Here is a 21202-nt window from a genome sequence, read left to right on the forward strand (position 1 = left end):
TTCATAATAGTGTTAAACTAGCCTGGGCTAAACACCTCATGACAGGATGTAAAACTGACTTCCCTTGAGGAAAAATGTGTTGAAATGGTGAAAGCTAGGATTTTCATTTACAGAATCATAATTATCCATCAAAATTTGGTGTAGATTTGGTAGCTTTAACCTGCTAAATTCTTACCGCTTTCAGGAATTAAGCCAGTTGAAATGAAACTTTACCTTATCAGCTTATGGCTTTATAAACCAACAGCAACACTGTTACTTGAAGCTAAGACATTACAAGTGAAACTTGAATTATGCTTTTGGAAGCTGCCATGTCCTTAATTTTGGCCATGTTTTGAATTTTACCTTTGAAAATTGCTATCAAATAGAACTTTTCACAATTATGAGTAGCTCAGGTAGCAGACTTCAAGGACGTAAGTTTCACTGCTATAAAGAACAAGTGCTGGTGTTTCTCGGCTTGGCAGTGGTCTCATGCAGGCTGCTGGGGCTTAAAAGTTTCCTTCCTGGTCACCATTTGGGGGGTGATGGCTTCAAACCAAAGCCTTACTTAATGTATGTTACTTTTCCTCATCTTAACAGCCTAGTAAGATATAAACTTGTCAGAGCATCTGTGATCCCTATGTAGATTCTTAAAGGGTCCTGACGTCATGTTAAGCCAGCCACAGGCCTCAATTCATACAGGCTCAAACTCCTTCCCCCTAACAGCTGGGACCTCCCTGATTAGAGCTCATAAGAAGATGGTGCTTTTCTTTAACATATAAAAAGCCTAATTCTCTTAACGGCTTTCTTAGGTTTATGCCAGCAGGTCAAGAAGGACCATTTTATTCTATTTATGTTTAGTGAACAGACTGCTACAGATAACGCCTAACTTACAATTAGGCCACTGTGGTATATTTATACTGACCCTCCTTCCCAATTCTTACCCTTTAATCCCATACCAGTTCCAGAGGAGACTTGGCACAAAAAAGGAGTATGTGTATTTTTAAACACCTAGTAGAGCAAATCGACCAGAAAAAATCGCCAAGGGGAGCCTGTCTGTATGTCCACACCTTTCTAAGCCTACATCATTCTTTCCATGCCAGTTCCTTACATACTCCATTTCCAAAGAACCCCAAGCTCCTGGACAGTGGCACTACCCTGAATTTCAGGGTCAGAAAAATCTCTCTTTACTTGTGAAGGAAGCAGCTTCCGCAAGCAGTGTTGCTTCAGAGCCCACTGTCCAGGCTTCCTCACACCTTGCCTCCATCTGCACATTACTGCCCTCAAATCCCACTGTATTATAGCAACAATGCCTCCCTGGTGCCTGGAAAACCCACCTGGTGCACCAAAATGCTATGCAACACCAAATGGCTTCTTCCCATAGTACTGCTCAAAATGGAAATTCCTCAAGAATAAGCTATTACCTATGCTAACATCACTGTATGGTGGCTACAGTTTTCATTTCTATTTTTCTTTTACTATGAAGCAAACCATCTGTTAAAATCCATGTTTGGGACTTGTTCCTGTCTCTTTTGAGTGTGAAATATAAATCATGTTTTTATGATTTTTGTAAATCTTGACTTTTTACACCTTGTTTTTGTAAGCTGAAGTTTTCTTATTAAAAGAATAAAATGTCTTTGTTTACACGCTTTATTTGTTAAAATACCATTAGATTATTCCTCAGGACAAGAGCAAAGATCATCCCCTGCAGAAATTTAGGAACTATGTACAGCATTTTACAGAACAGAAGACAACACTTTAGCTGACCTGCCTGTTGACCACAGAAGGGTGTCCTGAGTGGACTCAGCAAAGAAAAGGAAGTCAGGCAGGGAAGGGAAGGGAAGGTGCCATCTGAATCAAACTTCAGCCGCCATCAGGGCAAGTCTTGTGATGGTCACAGACTGGAGGCTGTTTTTGAAGGGGTCGAGTACAGCACAGGGGTTCCATGTGTCTGCAATCAGACAACAGGTGGCATTAGAAAGGTAAAATTACTGGAGTAAAAATTGCTAAGAGACTCAAATCCCTTGCAACATCTGGAAACTTATCTAACTAGGAACAGCCAAGGGTCTTTTGTCAAGTCTCTTTCCTATTAGTCTGTGAACAGTTGATCTAAGTTATTTCTTCTCCCAGCCTCTAGGACTTCTGAAAGAACAGTGGTTAGTGCTTACCTTCACAGGCTAGACCCCAGGCTGAGGTGCCATTAGGTCAATGTCACTCAAATTTCTGGCCAGCCAAACTCCAGCAGCAAAGAGTCCCAAATTGAGAATCAAGTTCCTGGGAAAAAACGCATTCCATTAACCCTGTGGTCACCGAGTCACGTGTCTGGTTAACGAGAAACTTGGTGGTGGGCGGAGGCGGGGGTGGGGTTCCCATCATCACACACAGGAGGAAACCGTCCCCTCCTGAAGCAGCACTGATCGGTACATAATAGGTTGCCCAAAACCACATGGTTATTTAACATTCGTTTCTACGTCGAATAAGAGCAGGGTCAAACGCAAAGGCCAATTAAGCACTTGTCCAGGGCCAAAAAGCCTGTTTGTTGGCGCCCCCTCCCCCAGGGTCCCCGTGATTCTCTAGACAGAGCCCGGTGACTGTAAAGAGCGCTCCGGCAGCACGGAAATCCTCCCGATCAAGGACCTCAGCAAAGCACAGCCAGAGCCACAAAGAGGCCAAGATGTGGGTGGTGTAAAAAATCTGGAGGAACCAGCTCCAAGGAACGGAAATCCAGGGGGTACGCATAACGCGCGCGAAAGGCCGGAAAGGGACCGAGCCCCCGGGCCTCGGTTACCTCCGGAAGTCATTCCTGTCGGTGGCGAAGCGGTAGACGCCCCGAAGCCAGTCCCCCACGTTGTCTGGAATTTCGGGAGCTTCATTTGCTGAGCCCGCAGCGGTCACGCCGGCCCCACTCGAAGCCATAGCAGCACCTCCGCGCTCTGTAGGAACGCTCACCACGCACCGGGTGGGCGCCGACAGATTACGCAACTTCCGGCCTCATACTTCCGCCGGCCACCCGCCAACAGAGGGCGCAGCGGCTCGCGCTCCGACAGGAGCCTACATAACTTCCCATGTGCGCGTCCGCCACCTCTGCCAGGGGTGGAGCGCCTCCGCGCTCCAGTCTCCCTGGTCGGGTTCCACCTCCAGCTCCTTCCTGGCCTTCGGCCGGCGCACCCGCTCACAGTCCAGGTGTTCTCCGAATGATCACTTCATTGGTTCGGGAGGAGGACGCTGGGGATGGGGCCGCCCAGCCTGTGGGGGTGGGGCAGGGGCACTCTGCGGGTGATGCGTAGCTTTGAGGAATGGGCTTCTCCAAGAGTGTCCATGAAGAGTCATAAAGTGCGCGGGCTGAGAGGAGGCACTCAAACCTGTCATCTCGCCGCTCCTCCCCAGACGTGATCCTGATGGCATTCAGTCTAGGACTTAGAGGGGTAGGACAGCCTCGCTCTCTCGCCTTAACAGATCACTTCCCCCAATCCCCCCTTTCTCCAGGCTGCGCCACTAGCAAATGGTACAGTGCCTCCTGGAGGTGTCGCTGTCCCCAGTTTGGAGAGAGGCCGGGGTCTCCCAGGGCCGGGGAAGGCGCTGGCCTAAGAAAAAGCCTTCGGGTTCCGATTCAGAGGAAGAGGAGCAGGTGGGGCAGGGAGCGTCCTCCTTAGGATCAAGGGGCGTCTCTAGGCGGCCCTGCGCTTGCCCTTGGCGTGCCTCCGTCTGGTCCCCAGCTCGATACTCCTGCTCTGCGCTGGATCCAAGCATCTCGGTCCGGGTTTCCAGACTGGAGCTGGCGGCAGTGGCGAGAAGGGTTGCCCGGGAGATGGTCGCGGCATTCAGCTGGGCGCAGTCCGGGGCTCCAACTCTGCAGAGCCCCTCCTCTCCTGTTCCGGGCGGGGTCAGAAACGCCCATCTCAGAGCCGCGAGTCTCCTCCCAGATTCGGGCGGGGCAGCGGCCAGAAGCCAGTCCCAGTCCGGGCCCAGCCTCCCGCCCCGCCCCGAGCCGTGCGCGCCGCCGCCGTGGGTCCGCTCCAGGTTCCCGCCCCTCCCCGCCTCCGCCCAGCAGAGGGCGGCCGCGGCCCCAGCCCAGGAGCGAGTCCCGCGCCGCAGCCCCAACGGCGGCGCGGGGTGGGTTCTGGAGGCCCTCGGAGCGCGCCGGCCAGGGACGCGCGGTGAGAGCTGCGGGCCCCGAAGCTCGGGTCTGGGGGTGCGGTGGGGTGGGGGGCGCTGCTGGAGGGGCGGGACGGCGTGGGACCGGGGTGAGGGTCCCAGCCCGGGAGAACCACCCCCCTCAGCCCAGCCCGAGCCGCTATCCCCTTCCCCTTTGATCTTCACCTTCTCCTCCCTTACCCGGGGACGCCCTGCTTTCCAGTGTCGGGGCCGGACTCGAACCCGCATCCGAATAGCGACGCTCAAAGCAGCTGGGGCAGCAGGGGCCGCCCCCCGGCAGGGCATAACGTCCCCCGCCCAAGGGCCCGGCGCAGTCCTGGCAGCAGAAGTGGTTTTCGTGCCAGCGCCGTCCCTCGGCCTCGGTGCAGCGCCGGGAGAAAATCAGCTGAGAGAGGGAGAAGGGAACGGTTCATTCATTCATTCACTCATTCATTCATCCAATAACCGCGCCTTATACCCAGTTGACGCTAAAGCACGTCTCCAGACATTCCCATTTGATCTACTCAAACACTCTCAGACGCGGGGAGGGCTGATTGGATTAGCCAGGATCCCCCAGCTAGCAGGTGGCACATCCTGAAGAAGTGCGACCCGGGTCGCCTGGACGCCCAACCCAGGTTTCCATACTGCCTCTTGTGCAGACACTGAACGAGTTCCTCGCTGGAGCAGGCACAGCACTAGCGTACTGAGATGATCGTCTGTCTTAGAGTCCCTGCTCTGGAGAAATTCAGTTCAAAAAAACTGGGGGACTCTGCTTGCAGTGGGGAAGGGCACAAAGGCAACGGGCCCCAGGTGCCCAGAGCTCAAAAGTCAGAGCAAGGTGAATACAGAAGTCCCAGGCTGGTTTCCAGTTCTCTGTACCCTACTCCGTGGTACGGAAAGAGGCATCCCCTTGCACCCTGCCACTCTTAACCCTGGGCAGATGCCTCCAGCCCCTCCCTTCAAGGTTGTACCTGGTCACAAGCCGGGCAGCGCGGCCGCAACAGCTCTGCGTGATGACGGCCACAGTAAAGACGCCCATCGTGGTAGAAGTAGATGAGGTTGATCAGGGCCTGGCCACAGGCCTGGCAGGCAAAGCAAGCCCGGTGCCAGCAGCGCCGCTCTCCTGCCCGAGCTGCGAACACTCCGTACTCCCCTGGCCTCAGCCGCTCCCTGCACTGCGGGGCGTGGGTGCTGGGCTGGTCACAGGCTGTGTATGCCACCCTCCAGGCTCTTCTATCCCAACCCCAACCTAACTGTTCTTCCCACACCTCCAGCAAACCCACCTCCACTGCAGGCTCCACCAAGAACCCCTACATTTGGTTTCCCTTTTTCCTGAATGTTGCCAAACTGTCAATCCCCAAACCCCTTTTCCTCTCTGGAGTCCCCAAAGCCATCCCCTTCTGCAGCAGTGAGAGGGCAAAGAGAGGAGGAAGAGGAATATGGTAGCCAGGTTGGGTGTTACATACATTTTCACAGGTGCATTCTTCAAGCTTGAGAGGTACCAGGCGGGCCACCCCCTGTCCCAGGGCCTCCCGCCTCCGTTGCGCACAGAAGAGCCGCAGCTCGGCCAGCTCCTCCTCCCCAAGGGCCAGGCAGTAGCGCTCCTGCAGAAATAGGTGTCCACTGTAACTGGGAGAGCCCCAGGAGGCAAGATTGAAGTTTGACTAGTGAGAGGAGGTTTAGTTGTTTGGTCAAAGAAAGACTGTAAAACCTCAAGGAGCTGCAGGAAATAACAGCACAGATGAGCACTGAGGAGAGGGAAGAGAGGTGGAGTACATCCACCTGTGTCTCATTCCCCCAAGGAATGGTGATCGCTCAGGTCCTGACAGCCCTGTAGCACTTAGCCCATCTTCCTGTACTGGCTTGGCCAAAATGTTCATTCAGGATTTTCCGTAACATCAAATGGAAGAACCCAAATGGACTTTTTGACCAACCCAGTATTTAGATCCTGGCTCCCAATGAGCTGTAGCTCACTATCACTTCCCACTGGATTTCCCCTATTCCATATTCTCCTGCCTCACCTCCCCAGTTGAATTGTAAGCCTTTAGGCTGGGCACACATAGGGGCCTCAATAAATACTTAACCACCATACGCTCTACATTTGTACATTCCATTATCAGGTTCAAAAGCTGGTCATGTTCATTTTCTCATTTGCTCTTCAGCTAAGTGTGGTGGTGGACAGAGCGGATGTCACTGCCCACATTGTGTAGACATGAAAGCTCAGGCCAGGGGTGGGGGGATGACTTCCCCCAATTAGTGGCATATCTAGGCTGTAAATTTGTGCCTCCATCCCTTCTGTACCTCGCTTCTTCCCACAGTAAGTAAAGAGAGGGAGGCAAGAGAGAGGAAAGCTGGGGAGAGGGAGACCCACATCACTGTCCTGTGGAGGGAGCTGCTGGAGGAGGCTCCGGAGCACAGGCCAACTGGGGGCTGGGGTGGTGTCCAGGCCAGGATGCCCCCAGCTCAGAACTTCAGGATCCTGAGGAAACAGCAAAAGGAGAGGGGCAGAGCTCGGTTTGTCCTTCCTTCCCCTCCCGCCCTTCCTCCTTCATCGCCACCTCTTCATCAATCCACAACAATGTCCACCCTCCTGCATTTGGAGACTCTTCCTTCACGATCACAAGGACAGTTGATCCACTCTCGTGTTTGTGGTCTCACTGAGGCAGGTTAGCGGGACACACCCCAAAACATCTTCCCTTCTTATGCTTGAAATCACCCCCTTCACTCCTTAGGGCCAAACCCCCGAGGTTCTGCTTTGGCAACATAAGCCCAGTAGGAGAGAATTCATGTATACATGTGAATAAGTTTAAGGAAGCTGAAGAATTTCCTTGTGGTCCAGTGGTTAGGACTCTGTGCTTTCATTGCCAAGGTCCCAGGTTCAATCCCTGGTTGGGGAACTAAGATTCTACAAGCTGTACAGCACAACCAAATTGGGGAAAAAAAAAATAAGGTAGAGAAGTTGAACCCCTGTGTTCTGAGGGGGCTATATGGACAGGGATTTCTGCAAAGGAAAAGGGTTGCAAGAAGCTGGACACAAAGGCTAACTAACTATCTCCCATTTGGTGGAAATGGGAAGAGGTCCAGAGGATGAAGGGGATGGCAATCTCAGAGGGAAGGGCAGGACTCCTCCCACCTGAGCAGAGGTCTCCTCAGGGTCCTCCTTGGGCATGGTTTCTGGATCGCTGTCTGAGTTGACTGGTGGATTCAGCTCTGGAGAGGCCAGCCTCTTTACTCGGTGGGGCCAGCCAGAATTCAGCAGTGACACTGGTGGTAAAGTCTGCATAGAAAACAGCAAGAGGCCTCCCATTTATTTGACCATAACAATGAGCTAGGCAGGCTAAGTGCTTTACAGGCATTATCTCCATCAGTCCTCCCATCAACTACATGAGTTAGGTAGTATTCTGGTCACCATTTTACAGATGGTCCAAATGAGGCTCAGTAAGTGGTCTACTCAAGGTCACAAAGCTAGTAAATGGCAGAGTCAGATTTTGAGGCCAAAGCTTTCAGCTCCAGAGTTTCTGAAGCTCCAACTCTAGGGTCTCCCAGCACTGGGATGGAGGAAAGCAGAGCCCTGTAATGGAAGAGGGAGACAAGCCACCTTTCCCGTGAGCCTTTGGGTAGACTGGCCCCTGTTCCCCACCTCCCCAGTCATAACTCCCACTGTTCCTCACTGGGCACTCGGCACCCAGGAAGCCTGCTTCCTCATCTCTTCTCACTTCTCCGACTAGGCTTCGGCCAGGTGAAAGAACCACTTCTTAGCCTCTCCAGCCCATACCAGCTCACCTTTCCCTATGCTCCAGAAATAGGTACAGTGAGTGTCACCAGATTTCTCACCTAGTGTTCCTCTTTGCCCCCATGCCTCTCTCAGCTCCTCATCTGGTCTATCAGCTCTTCCAGGACAGGAAAATCCTGTGCTTCTATCTTCTGTCTCTAGTAGCAACTTCAGTGGATAATTCTAAGTGCAATTCTTTAGCCCTCCTCTGGGCGAATCCTGCTATGGCTACATTTTCTTGGGGATGGGAGGTGACTACTGAAGTGGTAAAGGGATGAACCCTGCCCATAACAAGCTCATCGTCTACTGGGTCAGGCATGGATGAAACCAGACAGCATGGGGCCAGGATTCTGGGCAGATAGACACAGCATCCTAGGAAGAAAAAAAAAAAAAAGACTAAACTTTTCTAGAATATTTACTCTGTGCCAGGGGCTTTTCTGGGGCTTCCCAGGTGGTGCTAGTGGTAAAGAAGCCCCCTGCCAATGCAGGAGTCAGAGACTCAGGTCCAATACCTGGGTGGGGAAGATCCCCTGGAGGAAGGCATGGCAATCCACTGAAGCAACTTAGCACCCACTGCATGCAGAGACTTTTCTACCATGTTACATAATCATCCTCACAACAATCCTGTGAAGTAGTTTCTATTACCCCATTTTACGGTTGAAACAAACTGAGGTTAACTAACTTGCCTGAGGTCACATTAGAAGGCTAAGGGAAGCTTTAGAGGAGGAAGTTGCCTTTGAGAGCTGGGATGGCAGCTGGGCACCGGAAGGGATCATCAAATCCCTAGCCTCCGTGAGACCCAGCTTTAGGGCTGGGTACAGGGTTTGGACCATAAAAATTATATGGCTTCCTAGCCCTGAGCCCTCACCCTCTGACACCCTTCCCAGCTTCCTGGCTCCACACCCATCGGCTTCCTTCCTGTTCTGTCCCTCAGGTCAGCTTTCCTGTGGAAAGCAACCAGGATGGGCTGTTCACACCCAGGGCCAGGAGGGGACTGAGACCCTCTTTTCCAGGTTCTGCTGCTGATGCTGCTGCTGCTAAGTCGCTTCAGTCGTGTCCGACTCTGTGCGACCCCATAGACGGGCAGCCCACCAGGCTCCGCCATCCCTGGGATTCTCCAGGCAAGAACATTGGAGTGGGTTGCCATTTCCTTCTCCAATGCATGAAAGTGAAAAGTGAAAGGGAAGTTGCTCAGTCGTGTCCGACTCTTCGCGACCCCATGGACTGCAGCCCACCAGGCTCCTCCGTCTAGTTTGCATGAAACCGTCTCACACAGGACCAACGCTCAGAAATCAGTCCTCACCCTCACCCCTGGACTGGATAACTGCACGTTCACTTAGCACTGGACTCCATCTTACTAACATGCTGGATTCCTTCCAGAATTCTCCTCCCCCCCTTACAAATAATACAAGACTGAACCCCATCCCAGTCGGGCGCAGGTGTAAACGGGCTCAGGAGTTCTACTTTCCTGAAAGGCAGAGGCTAGGGATTGGGAAGTTGGGGGGTGGGGTGTAAGGGATGAAAGATTTCCCGGACAGAGAGAGGAAGAAAGGTTCGAGAAGTTTCTGGTACTGCCAAGTGCCCTCTTGACAGATCCCCAAGTTTTTTCTTGGGTTTCTCGGGGCCCACCTCCGAAGCGGGACGCGGTGTGGTTCCCGAGTCAGTTGGGGTTCCCAGTCCGGCTGCTGGAGTTTAGGAGAGGGGACGGGAGTCCGCTGGGGTCTCACCTTGCAGAGCGCCGGTCTCTGGGCGGTTCTGCACAGACGCCGCTGTCGGGCCCCTCACCCAGTCTCCACCTCCAGATCTAGGCGCCCGCCTCTGCCCGCCCCCGGGAGCTCGGCCCTTCCTCTCCCAGCACCCCCCTCCCCGCCCGGCGGGCCCCGTCCGCCTCTCCCGGGCTGGTAGGGCCCGACGGCTCGGGGAGGGGCCTAGAGCTGCTAAGTGAAGGAAAGCATTTGAGGGATATCGGGTGAAAACGGTGCAGGCTCCACTGCCCCCACGCCCGTGGGCTTAGTCCTGGGACCGCATCTCTGCGGGCGCTGAGCAGACACCCAGGAGCCATCGTTATGCCGGGTCCTCAAGCACTCGCTGAACAGAACGCCTTTCGAAGCCTGCAGGACCCCCCAAACCTTCCTTCTGGTCTCCTAGACCCGTCCTTGTCTGTGTGTCCCTACTCCCACCTAATTCCCTCCCCCTTGTCCCCAGCCCCTTTCTGGGGGTCCCTTGTACCACCCTTCCCCTTTCCATCCCTTCAAGTTCCTCCCCCATCTTTCGTGTTTCTCCCCGGTCCCGCCCCGGCTCGGGTCCTTTTTCTTATCCCGGGAGTGGAAACCTTTGGTTCCCTCAGCCCCGCCCTTAGCCCCGCCCCCACTCCAGGCTCCGCCCCGTCCCCGCTAGGCGAGCTCTGCCGCTGGCCCGGAGCGCCCTCTGGTGTCTGCGCATGCTCCCTGCTCGCTGCTGCAAAGTCCTCCAAAGGGACCTTCTAGGCTGCGCGCCGGTCGCCCCCGATCGGGTCCGCCTGCCCGCAGCGTCTCGTTGGTGCAGCCGGTGACCTCCGACCCCGCCGCTGCCGGGTGGGGAGGCCTTAGCTCCGGGCGGGCGGCGGCTGCTGCAGTGGGACCCGGGAGCGGGGCCCGGCGCCGCCCGGGCCGTGGGGCGATGTGAGTCGGGGTGCGGCGGGGCGGGGACGAAGCGGCTCCACCGAGGCCGCACCGCGCCTCGCCGCAGTCTCCGCTCCCTCCCGAGGAAGTCCCGGGAGGGCGGGCGGTGGAGCCCCGGGGCTGGGGGCGGGCATCTAGGGACTACGCGCGGCCCTGACCTCCCCTATTCCTTCCCGGCATCTAGAAATTCCCGTCAATTCTGTTACCTAAATCTGCCTCTAACCTCCCACAACCACCCCATCCCCACCCCCGACACACCTTCGCGTGTCCTGGAGTCCCGAGAACCCCTGTCTCCTGCAAATTCCCCTGCTACGCCCCCAGAACCACCATTCTCTCTGGGATGAACCCAGATGCTTCCACCGTCCTGAAATTCCTCCAAGTCTTCAGGCTTCTCCATTCTCCTTGCACCGTGCTCAAATCCAAAGCATTTGTCCACCTTTCCCCAATCCCTTTCACACGTTTTGAGTCCCCATAACCTCAAACTCCTACACCCAGTCCACACCTGTCTCAGAGCAGAGCCTTCTCCTCCTGTCACCCGATGTCACCCCCTTAGCTGGGCTGTCATATGTCCTGGTATCTTTAAGAGCAGTGAAGGAAACAGGAAAAGATACAGCGCCCTCACCGATCTTGCACCCTGCAGTTCTTGGCTTCACCCCCAGACTCCCTGTTGGTGGCTCAAGCCCCAGTATTTACCCAGCTGCCCGTCTTTACCCAGCTGTGCACATCTTCCTCAGCCCGCTGCCCCTTCCAGAGAGTAAGCCAGACAGAGGGCAGGGGTCCTTTTACCTGGAAAGTACCCAAAAATGGGGAGCACCTGGGGCCCTGGGAAATGACCTTGTTTTTCCAGGAGAGTGGGATTTCAAGGATCTCCAGGGTCCTGGCTTGTTGACTTGTCCACCTAGGGCTCAGATTACTGAAATTTTGGTTGATAGCATTTATGTTAAATTATAGGCCTTTTGGAGCTTGGAGAACAGAAAGTCTATCAAGGTTGCAAATGTGAGATTGAAGGAGCTTGTCCTAGAAGAGGAAAATGTTGATTTTAGTGGTGTTTGTCCTATGTACTTACTTCTAGACGTGAAGCTCCATAGTTTACAGCTGTTGTAAAAACTGGAAAGCTGTTTCCCTTAAAGGCGTTGGGGTGGGAGTTGTGGGTGGCGATGGAGGATCTGCTTGGCACACTCTCTGTGATACTTAGCAGCAACATAAAAACTAGAATATTGGTTTCCTGAATCTTAAGCCATTGCTCTTTCCAATACATCTTCGTGTCTTCTTGAGAGATCTCTCTGTAGAGTTCAAGTTCTCTGCAAAGGTAAGGTGATGATCTTGGTATTGGTTGTAACAGGATTCAGAGGAGGTCTAGAAGTGACTTAAAATGTTCTGGCCTGTCTCGGACTTCAAAGTCACTGTTTCCAGGGGAGTCGTTCCCTCTCAGGGCCTACAGGGCTTAGAATTTGTGGTCCCTTTGGCCTTGATCTTTCTTCATTGGCATTTATATACCATTAGAGCCTGGAACGGATATCCCAGTGGGATGGACTGACAGCAAGTCATTTTCATTAACCATTGATGGGTGAGGATAGAAGTTTTCCACTAACCTGTGGTCTCTGTCTCCTATGCTAGGTGAGCCCCAGGTGTGTCACAGGGAGATCCAGGTGACTTCTCTGCAGACTGCTTGCCATGCCACCCCACCAAGAACAGGGGGAATAAAGTGGGGGTCCTTCCCCATGCCCCTCCCATGGTCAGCTCTCCGATGGCCTGGGTGAGGTGAGACCTGTGTATAGGAGCCACTTTTCTGGAATTTCCCAAGTTGGGAGGAATTGAGGGTGCAGGTCAGGATTGTTCAAGACTTTACACTTTCAATGGGAGTTCTAGAAGGTATCTAGTCCCACCGATTCATTTCTTGCAGCAAGTTGCAAACCCATAATTTCTGGTTGGGATTGGTCCATGGGTTTGCTTGGTCCCTTAGGTCACTGTAGCCTGGTGGTGTCATCTCCATTCCAGCCACAGGCCCAAATGTGGTGACATCTAATTTGAGTGCCACAATCTGGGAGGGAAAAGCCAGATAGTAAGGCCTCTGGTCTCCCGTTTGGACAAAGGGAAATAAACCGAGTGTTTGTTTTTTTAATGAAGAAATGCCTACTCAAGGTTATGAAAATAGTGCTCTGTTTTCAATTTCAATTGCCTGAATATATCTCTTAACCATAACATAACGTCTCATTTGAAGAGAACATCAAAAATAAATTTGAGATAGATGTTATAACCTCAGATATGCAGATGACGCCACCCTTATGGCAGAAAACGAAGAGGAACTAAAGAGCCTCTTGATGAAAGTGAAAGAGGAAAGTGGAAAAGCTGGCTTAAAACTCAACATTCAAAAAACTAAGATCATGGCATCCAGTCCCATCACTTCATGGCAAATAGATGGGGAAACAGTGAAAACAGTGACAGACTTTATTTTCTTAGGCTCCAAAATCACTGCAGATAGTGACTGCAGCCATGAAATTAAAAGATGCTTGCTCCTTGGAAGAAAAGTCATGACCAACCTAGATAGCATATTAAAAAGCAGAGACATTACTTTGCCAACAAAGGTCCATCTAGTCAAAGCTATGCTTTTTCCAGTAGTAATGTATGGATGTGAGAGTTGGATCATAAAGAAAGCTGAGCACCGAAGAACTGATGCTTTTGAACTGTGGTGTTGGAGAAGACTCTTGAGAGTCCCTTGGACTGCAAGGAGATCAAACCAGTCAATCCTAAAGGATATCAACCCTGAATATTCATTGGAAGGACTGAAGCTGAAGCTCCAGTACTTTGGCCACCTGATGCAAAGAACTAACTCATTGGGAAAGACCCTGATGCTGGGAAAGATTGAAGGCAGGAGGAGAAGGGGACGACAGAGGAAAAGATGTTTGGATGCCATCACTGACTCAATGGACATGAGTTTGAGCAAGCTCTGGGGGTTGGTGATGGACAGGAAAGCCTGGCATGCTGCAGTCCATGGGGTCGCAAAGAGTCAGACACAACTGAGCAACTGAACTGAACTGAACTGAGATGTTGGGGTGGTGGTAAGAAAGGAAAAGAGAGGATCTGAGTGAGGTAGGACAGGAGGAAAAGGAGAAAGTTCTAGGCCAAAGTGTCTGGGACTCCCCACCTGCAGTTTCTTTGCTGAATCTGGATGAGGCCCCCGGCTGGCACTCAGCTCCTGATGCAGATCTGTTCCTCTAGGTCCCTCCTTTTAGCCATGTTTTTTATGCTGCCCAGGCTGCCCTTCCCTATCATACTGTCAGTCAGAATCCTACATACTTCTCAAGGTCCAGGTCAAGCATTACCCCTGAGAAGCTCTCTCCATCCCCCCATCAGCATTAATCCTTAACACATCCTAACTCGAGTTAATGTTTATCCAGTGTGTGTCTGGCCCTGGATTGAGAGTGTGAATTCCTTGAGGAAGGGACTGTGTGAGTCTTGGACAGAGTAGGTGATCACAGCGGGGTGGTTCTGCCAGAGTTCCCCAGAGTGGGGCTTTGGGGAGCTGGCTTTGATGACCTTACTGTCCTTTGTGTTTTTCCCTAGGGCAGGCAGGCTGCTCTGACACCATGGGGAGCTGCTGCAGCTGCCTGAACCGAGACAGCGTCTCAGACAACCACCCCACCAAGTTCAAGGTACCCACAGCCCCCTCCTTTCCCGCGTACCCAGAATGGCCTCCTGGGTTCTGCCCAAGCTGTCGAGTTGCCTGCCTAGAGAAGGTGAAATGACCTGCTGAGCCTGTGGCCTTTTTTAAGACTTATTAAGAATTCTCAAGCTCAGGATCTCTGAGCAGGCCCAAGGAAAACAGGCTCAGTCCACTGCCGTTTTTGCAGCTCTTAGTCTTGCTAAGAATGAAGAAATGCTGAGAGTAGTAAAGATTGTGCTTTCATCACGACCGACGTTCACTCCCGTCAGTGTGTCTTTAAACAACGAAAGTCTGCATTGTTAAGTTTGCTGCTTGCTTTGGGAGGCTAAGGCCAGGCCCAGTGGACCTGTGTACACCGCCCACTCCTTCCACTTCCTGTAGGGGGCGCCTCCTCCTCACCCGTGCATCTTGAAGCCCAGGTTTCTCCCGCTTACCAGAAGAGGGAGCCCTCAGCAAGGTCCTCCATTGGGAGAGGGGGTGGAGACCTTTATATTTGTTCTGCTTGAATTTGACTCTCCCAGGGTCTTAGGATTTTGAATTCACGATGAAACCTTTTCTTGCATTAATATCTGGTCCTTGGATACTAGCCATGGACCGTTTGGGGTCATCTAACCTTGGATGTCTAACTATCTGACCTTAGGGGTCAACTCACCACCCCTCCCTGCACTGCCCAAATGACAGAACTAAAGCCTAGAGAATTGCCTTGGGTCACTGACACTGCCTCATCTATGTCCCAGTAATCGTGTGGCGTTCCTAGTGGCTCACGGACCGACACACACTTGAGGGACTCAGTCATTGACCCCTCTGTCCTGTGCGCCTGCCAGGTGACGAATGTGGATGATGAGGGGGTGGAGCTGGGCTCCGGAGTGATGGAGCTGACCCAGAGTGAGCTGGTGCTGCACCTGCATCGGCGCGAGGCTGTCCGCTGGCCTTACCTCTGCCTGAGGCGCTATGGCTACGACTCCAACCTCTTCTCTTTTGAGAGTGGCCGGCGGTGTCAGACTGGCCAGGGTGAGTACCAGCCCCTGCCCCACGCTGGGATGGGGACTTGTCCATGGGAAACAGGTTCTGCGGCCGGAAGTCGCAGCTGGAGGGTCAGTAGGGAAGTCCATTGACTCGGCAGGTGCTGCCCAAAGAAGGGGAGGGTCATGGCCAAGGGTGCACAGGAGTAAGTGGACTCCCATGCCGGTGCTTTTTCTCTTCAGTCACTGCAGCTCCAGCCTGGGTGGCTTTGTGGGGTTGTTTGTTGCACAACCCATGGGAAGCAGGCAGTGGTCCCAGGCAGAGCCTGCATGGGAAATCAAGCCGTTCCTCCTCCCTTTATTACTCTAGTTTCAGGGTCCCTGTTGCCCCCTCAGTAAGAGCAAACAGCCCCACATCATATGCCCAGGTCCCTGTGTATAATGAAAGTTCAGGCAGGAGCGCTCACTGCCTTGGGCCTGTGCAGGGTGGGAATGATAGATTCCGAGAGGTCCACAGTGTACAGAGTAACCCTCACAAGGTTAATCTTTGTCTCCTGTCACCTGTGGACAGTGAAGTGTGATATATTCGGCCTTCCTCCCCTTTCTCCCTGCAGCTGGAGGTCAAGGAGGAGTGGGTTGTTCCATGATATTAAGTCTGGGGCCAACCATTGCTCTTTGAAGGGCAAGCATGGTCTGGGCTTGACTTTGAGCTGAGCTGCTAGAAGGAATCCCCCACAGGATTGTGTTCAGTGCAGCATGGGGCTGTGATGGCAGTGATGGAACTAGTGAGTTCCTCTGATGAGGCCGCCAGCACAGCAGTGCATCTCTGTGGCTGTAGTGGCCCGGGGAGCCCTCCCCTCCATGCACCTTTCTGTGGAACTCAAGAGGCAGAGACAGTTAACGCTGGCTGAGCGGCGAGAGGGGAGGAAGGGGGCTTTTTGCTCCTGGTGGGGTTTAATCCACACTGGGGATCCCAGAGGAACACCATAGATCCCAACACGGGGTTCTTATAAAACTCCAGTCTTTCTCAGCCTTTTCTAAGCCCTTGACATATCTTGGAATGAGATGTAATAGAATAGAATGAGGAAAGAAGAGTCCTGTTTCTTCTCCTCCCTTCTACCCTTTGCATTCCAATCCTGCAGACCTGGCACCCCAGCTTAGTTTGTCTTTGTGTGGACACCCACATGCACATCCCAAGTAGCTTCCCTGAGTCCTGGTCCCCATTGTTAAAGGAGGATGTAGAATCCCAGGCTGGCCCAACACCCCAAGGACATCTTTGGATTCCCTGAGTCATGCATCCTCAGCCCAATCCTGCTGAGGACCGTGTGTTGCTGCCTTGGAGTTTGAGGGGCTGTAAGGGTACCCGCATGGAGGACCCACATGGTAGCCATGCCATATTTGTCCTTTAGCTAGACAGCCCATCCTTCCTTTCTATACCAGAGTTCAAGCTCCATGAGGTCAGAAGCCCGTACACAGTAGATAGTCACTCTCTGGCCAGGCACTGGGCTAAGAATACAGTGAACAGACAGTGAACAGGACAGACCCTCCCACCCTCAAAGAGCTTAGAGACTGTTGGGCATAGCGCTGAGGGCTGGGGCCCTGGCAGAGCTCTTTTTTTCTGGGGAGCAAGGGGTATCTGACACCATTCTTTCCACTTGGATTTTTTACTTCACTTTCCTTCACCGCTGTGCACACACATCCTTATGAAAGTGATTTAACCTCAGAGGAATATAGTTGAAGTACCAGATCTTATAGCTCAGATGGTAAAGAATCTGCCTGCAATGTGGGAAACCTGGGTTCAATCCCTGGGTTGGGAAGACCCCCTGGAGGAGGGCATGGCAACCCACTCCAGTATTCTTGCCTGGAGAATCCCCATGGACAGAGAGGCCTGACGGGTTACAGTCCATGGGGCCACAGAGTTGGACACAACTGAGCGACTAAGCACAGCACGCTAGATCTTAAGATGATGGTAATGGATAGTGTGTGTTGGGGGAGGGGAGTGAAGGCCTTGAGCCGGCTCCTCCCATGGCTCTTGGATGTTGGAGAGTGTGCGGAGAACAGTCTGGATGCTAACCCTAACCCCTCAGGCCTGGGACTGAAGTTCAGGGACATTTCCTGAACTCTGTGCATCCTTTCAGCCTCTCTGGTCCTCCCCTATAGGATGCAGGGTCAGAGGAACCTTATTTCTTCTTCTCCTTCTTCAGGGATATTTGCATTTAAGTGCTCCAGGGCTGAGGAAATCTTCAACCTCCTCCAGGATTTGATGCAGTGCAACAGCATCAATGTGATGGAAGAGCCAGTCATCATCACCCGCAACAGCCACCCGGCTGAGCTTGACCTCCCTCGGGCCCCCCAGCCTCCCAATGGTGAGGAGACCCCTCTCCTCAGCACCCCAGCGCACACACAAGCATAGGTCCAGGGAGCACTGGTCTTGGAGACATGAGTCAGGCAGGCAGGTGGAGGATGGCTGGGCGAGCCAGGCTTCCAGGACCATCATCCATCATCAGACAACTCCCAGGGATGGATAAGTCCTGGCCTGGACCAATCAGGTGACTTAAGCCAAGGCTGGGGAGTCCAGAGCCTTGTATTGACGGATGGTCAGGGAGCAGACAGGAGGACATTGGGTTTCCACGGAAACGGCAGTCTGGAGCCACTTTGCTTCCTTCCTTCTGTCTACTGGGTCATACCCATATACCTTTCCTGACAGCTGGTGCACCATCTCTGCCCACGGCTGTCTGGAGAGGTTCCCACAGTTTCTGCTTGTTCATTCACTGAATCATATCGAACACCTGCTCCGTGTCCTGCCCTGCATCAGCTGGCCCTGAGGGACAGAAGAAATAGACACACGGTCCTTGATTTTGAGGAGCTTCCCTGGAGCTCAGTGGCTGAGCTGGAATGAAGTGTAGGGTCAGTGACAGCAAGGTGTGCCTTAAGTGTTTCAGTTAAGGCTTTGATGGGGGAAGTGGAGTTCAAGCTGAGCTTTCAGAAGAATTGCAGAGATCAGACACAAGGTGAAGACAGTGGGGACTGCCAGCTCAATGGGGTGGACCCGCAGGGACCCTGGGAGAGCCCCAGGCTGCCACACACACGGTTGCAGGCAGCTGCCAGGTGGTTTAAGGACCCCTTGTCTCCTGTGTGCCCAGCTCTAGGCTATACTGTCTCCAGCTTCTCCAATGGCTTCCCTGGCTGCCCAGGGGAGGGTCCCCGATTCTCAGCACCCCGGCGCCCCTCAACGAGCAGCCTCCGCCACCCCTCGCTTGGTGAAGAGTCCACCCATGCCCTCATTGCCCCAGATGAGCAGGTGAGCAAGTGGCTGCCCAGGGTCTTCCTGTTGGTCGGGTTGGGGGTGGGAAAATACAACACCTCCTCAAGGTGAGGCTCATGGGAGGGAAGAAAGTGGACAGGGCCCCTTCCTGTCCCAAGAAAGGGAGGCTGCTTCCCTGGAAGGTTTGGAGGGCAAGGAAGAGGAGGAGACTGCAGCCTTCCTCCCACGTGCTTCTCCTCTCATCCTGTCCCCTGTTCTCTGCTTCCTCCTTGCCCTTGGACCCTCCCGCCCTGGACTGTAACGCCCAGTCCCACACCTACGTCAACACGCCAGCCGGCGAAGAGGAGCAGCGCCGAAGCCGGCACTGCCTGCAGCCCCTGCCTGAGGGCCGGGCGCCCTTCACGCCACAGGCCCGGGGCCCCGACCAGCGGGACCCACAGGTGTTCCTGCAGCCGGGCCAGGTGAAGTTCGTGTTGGGCCCCACCCCAGCTCGGCGGCACATGACCAAGTGCCAAGGCCTGTGCCCAAGCCTGCAGGACGCCCCCCACCACAACAATAACAACGAGGGCCCTTCGGAGTGCCCGGCCCAGCCCAAGTGCACCTACGAGAACGTCAGCGGGGGGTTGCGGCCAGGGGCGGGCTGGAGACTGAGCCCGGAGGAGCCGGGCTGGAACGGCCTGGCCCAGCGCCGGGCTGCACTACTGCACTATGAAAACCTGCCCTCCCTGCCCCCCGTGTGGGAGAGCCAGGCCCCGCAGCCAGGGGAGGAGGCCGGGGATGACGGTGACTCAAGGGACGGGCTCACACCCTCCTCCAACGGCTTCCCGGAAGGCGAGGAGGACGAGACCCCGCTGCAGAAGCCCACCAGCACCCGGGCTGCCCTCCGCAGCCACGGCAGCTTCCCCGTGCCGCTGACCCGGCGCCGAGGCTCCCCGAGGGTCTTCAACTTTGATTTCCGCCGGCCGGGCCCGGAGCCCCCAAGGCAGCTCAACTACATCCAGGTGGAGCTGAAGGGCTGGGGTGGAGACCGCCCCAAGGGGCCCCCGAACCCTTCCGCCCCCCGAGCCCCTGTTCCCACCACGCACCCGACCCGCAGCTCAGACTCCTACGCCGTGATCGACCTCAAAAAGACCGTGGCCATGTCCAACCTGCAGAGGGCGCTGCCCCGCGACGACGGGACCGCCCGGAAAACCCGGCACAACAGCACCGACCTGCCTCTGTAGGGGCGCCCCTCCTCCGCCCGGCCCAGCCTCCGCCTCCCGCTCCTGTGCCCCGAACCCCCACGCCGGGGTTCAGGGCTGCTTCGCAGAAGGGCACTGAGGTGGACCAGATGCTTTCCCGCACTGGCCAGAGTCCCCAAAGATATCAGCTGCAGAGTCCCCTGGTGTCCAAGTTGGGGACAGGAGAGGGTGACCAGGCGAGGAGGGAGCCGCGGTGTAAACTGTGAAGGGCCCCCCGACGGCAATTAGCACCCTCCCGTTCTGTCATCTGTCGCGTCTGTCGTCTGTGTGTTTTTTTGGTTGAAATTTGGAAACATTTTGTACCTGTTGATTTTATTTATCAGTTTATTTTTCTATTTATTGTTTTAAATGTAATTTAACATATTTATTATTAATATAATTATTTTTAAATTCTGACATGGATGACGTCACATTTTTAAAGAGTCTTTTTCTGGCATGACTGGGGTGGGAATCCAGGAGGCCTCACAGAGGTAGGGTCTTCAAAGTAACAACCATTTCTTTTTCTCCTCTAAGAAGCTCTGGCCCGGAACTGAAAGTTGCCAGGGACGGCTGCTCCGTCAAAGGAAAGTGACAGGGCAACTGGAGTCCTTGATGCCCAAAGGGGATCTGTAAGAAAAACTACCCTGCCCCTCTGAGGTTGTAGTCGGTGGGAGTGGAATTGAGGGGTGCGTGCTGCACCATATTCACCTTCTCTGGACTCCCTCACTGAGTCCCCCTTGCGCCCCCAGGTGGATCCGATTGGGTACTGCCCTCCTTTCCCACCTTGGCCCCACGGGGGACCCTTGATCTTCCTTCAGCGCCATCCACACGGCAGGGTCAAGACTAGAACCTTTAAACAGGACTTTATTAAAAACCCAGGAAAAGCAAAAAAAAAATTAAAAGGGGAAAAATAGAGTAATATAGAACTAGATAGTCAGACTTACAAAGTGTGACTTTCCCAGAAAAGTCCTCCCTAGGAATGAGCTCTTTGGGGCATTTCTGACTGACTGCAGGGATGGGGCCCTCACAGAGCCGCCACATCACAACTCCTGCCTGGGCCCCTCTGCCCAGGGCTGCACGCTCCCCCTGCCTGAGGCTGTGGTTGCGGAAGCTCCCTTTCCATATCCGGAGGCTGCCTCTTTCCTCTTCCTCCTCCTACCAGCCTCCCTGCCTCAAAATTCCCCTTTCTGTCTCAAACCCCTGAGTGGTTAATCTCCAGAAAATCCAGTGTCTCTAATGAGGCACTCAGGGCCCTGCGGAAGAGAGGGAGCAGGGTTTGTCCAAGCCTTAGGGACAAGCCTTCTTGTCTCTGGTCACTGTTTGTGCCCCAGCTCCCTGTCCTGTGGAGTGAGCAGACCTGCCCTCCACACCAAGGAAACAGGCCACGGCGCGGCCCACCCACCTCTCTCCCCTCCTGCTATTCAACCACTGCCGGGTGCCTCAATTCCAGAAGTGCCCTCTTCCCTGAGCAGGAATTAGACCAACCAGCTTCCAGAAGCCCCTGACCTTGGGTGTCCCTCTCTGTGCAGGAAATGGGCAAAGAGAACTG

The 21202-nt window shown here is 54.1% G+C and overlaps 3 protein-coding genes across 9 annotated transcripts; 1 reads left to right on the forward strand and 2 right to left on the reverse strand.

The window, feature by feature from the left end:
* Window positions 1-1612: 1612 nt before the first annotated feature.
* TOMM6 (translocase of outer mitochondrial membrane 6) lies at window positions 1613-2899 on the reverse strand. Its single transcript, XM_070361208.1, has 3 exons — window positions 2765-2899; window positions 2145-2250; window positions 1613-1927 (listed from the first exon to the last, which is right to left on the reverse strand). The coding sequence occupies exons 1-2, from the start codon at window positions 2890-2892 to the stop codon at window positions 2154-2156; spliced, it is 225 nt and encodes a 74-aa protein (XP_070217309.1). The 5' UTR covers window positions 2893-2899; the 3' UTR covers window positions 1613-1927; window positions 2145-2153.
* A 572-nt stretch (window positions 2900-3471) lies between these two features.
* Window positions 3472-10014, reverse strand: PRICKLE4 (prickle planar cell polarity protein 4). Of its 5 annotated transcripts, none has more exons than XM_070361202.1 (8): window positions 9610-10013; window positions 7945-8254; window positions 7244-7387; window positions 6482-6589; window positions 5577-5714; window positions 5082-5285; window positions 4312-4516; window positions 3472-3845 (listed from the first exon to the last, which is right to left on the reverse strand). In XM_070361202.1, exons 3-8 carry the CDS (start codon window positions 7277-7279, stop codon window positions 3472-3474), a joined length of 1065 nt encoding a protein of 354 aa, XP_070217303.1. In that variant the 5' UTR covers window positions 7280-7387; window positions 7945-8254; window positions 9610-10013. The 5 variants fall into 5 exon arrangements, with proteins under 5 accessions (XP_070217303.1, XP_070217302.1, XP_070217306.1 ...); XM_070361201.1 differs by having other exon boundaries at window positions 9512-10013; XM_070361205.1 differs by lacking the exon at window positions 5082-5285 and having other exon boundaries at window positions 9512-10014.
* Window positions 10015-10369: 355 nt separating this feature from the next.
* On the forward strand, window positions 10370-20070 carry FRS3 (fibroblast growth factor receptor substrate 3). Of its 3 annotated transcripts, none has more exons than XM_070360990.1 (7): window positions 10371-10542; window positions 12160-12303; window positions 14107-14195; window positions 15031-15217; window positions 17373-17534; window positions 18312-18469; window positions 18742-20070. In XM_070360990.1, exons 3-7 carry the CDS (start codon window positions 14130-14132, stop codon window positions 19654-19656), a joined length of 1488 nt encoding a protein of 495 aa, XP_070217091.1. In that variant the 5' UTR covers window positions 10371-10542; window positions 12160-12303; window positions 14107-14129; the 3' UTR covers window positions 19657-20070. The 3 variants fall into 3 exon arrangements, with proteins under 3 accessions (XP_070217093.1, XP_070217091.1, XP_070217092.1); XM_070360991.1 differs by lacking the exon at window positions 10371-10542 and adding an exon at window positions 10589-11851; XM_070360992.1 differs by lacking the exon at window positions 12160-12303 and having other exon boundaries at window positions 10370-10542.
* Window positions 20071-21202: the final 1132 nt, after the last annotated feature.

Source organism: Bos mutus, chromosome 23 (genome assembly GCF_027580195.1).
Source record: "Bos mutus isolate GX-2022 chromosome 23, NWIPB_WYAK_1.1, whole genome shotgun sequence".
NCBI classification, from domain to species: Eukaryota; Metazoa; Chordata; class Mammalia; order Artiodactyla; family Bovidae; genus Bos; species Bos mutus.

Excerpts from the sequence above, each read along its gene's own strand:
- TOMM6 (XM_070361208.1), bottom strand. The coding sequence starts at position 2,892 with ATGGCTTCGAGTGGGGCCGGCGTGACCGCTGCGGGCTCAGCAAATGAA. Across the intron at positions 2,251-2,764 it reads GACAGGAATGACTTCCGGAG|GAACTTGATTCTCAATTTGG; the intron begins GTAACCGAGGCC and ends GTTTTTTCCCAG.
- PRICKLE4 (XM_070361204.1), bottom strand. The coding sequence starts at position 7,279 with ATGCCCAAGGAGGACCCTGAGGAGACCTCTGCTCAG. Across the intron at positions 6,590-7,243 it reads CTGAGGAGACCTCTGCTCAG|GATCCTGAAGTTCTGAGCTG; the intron begins GTGGGAGGAGTC and ends CTGTTTCCTCAG. Across the intron at positions 3,846-4,311 it reads GGAAAGCAGGGCGTCCCCGG|GAGAGGAGGGGCTCTGCAGA; the intron begins GTAAGGGAGGAG and ends CGCCCGGAACAG.
- FRS3 (XM_070360992.1), top strand. The coding sequence starts at position 14,130 with ATGGGGAGCTGCTGCAGCTGCCTGAACCGAGACAGCGTCTCAGACAAC. Across the intron at positions 14,196-15,030 it reads ACCACCCCACCAAGTTCAAG|GTGACGAATGTGGATGATGA; the intron begins GTACCCACAGCC and ends TGCGCCTGCCAG. Across the intron at positions 17,535-18,311 it reads GGCCCCCCAGCCTCCCAATG|CTCTAGGCTATACTGTCTCC; the intron begins GTGAGGAGACCC and ends CTGTGTGCCCAG.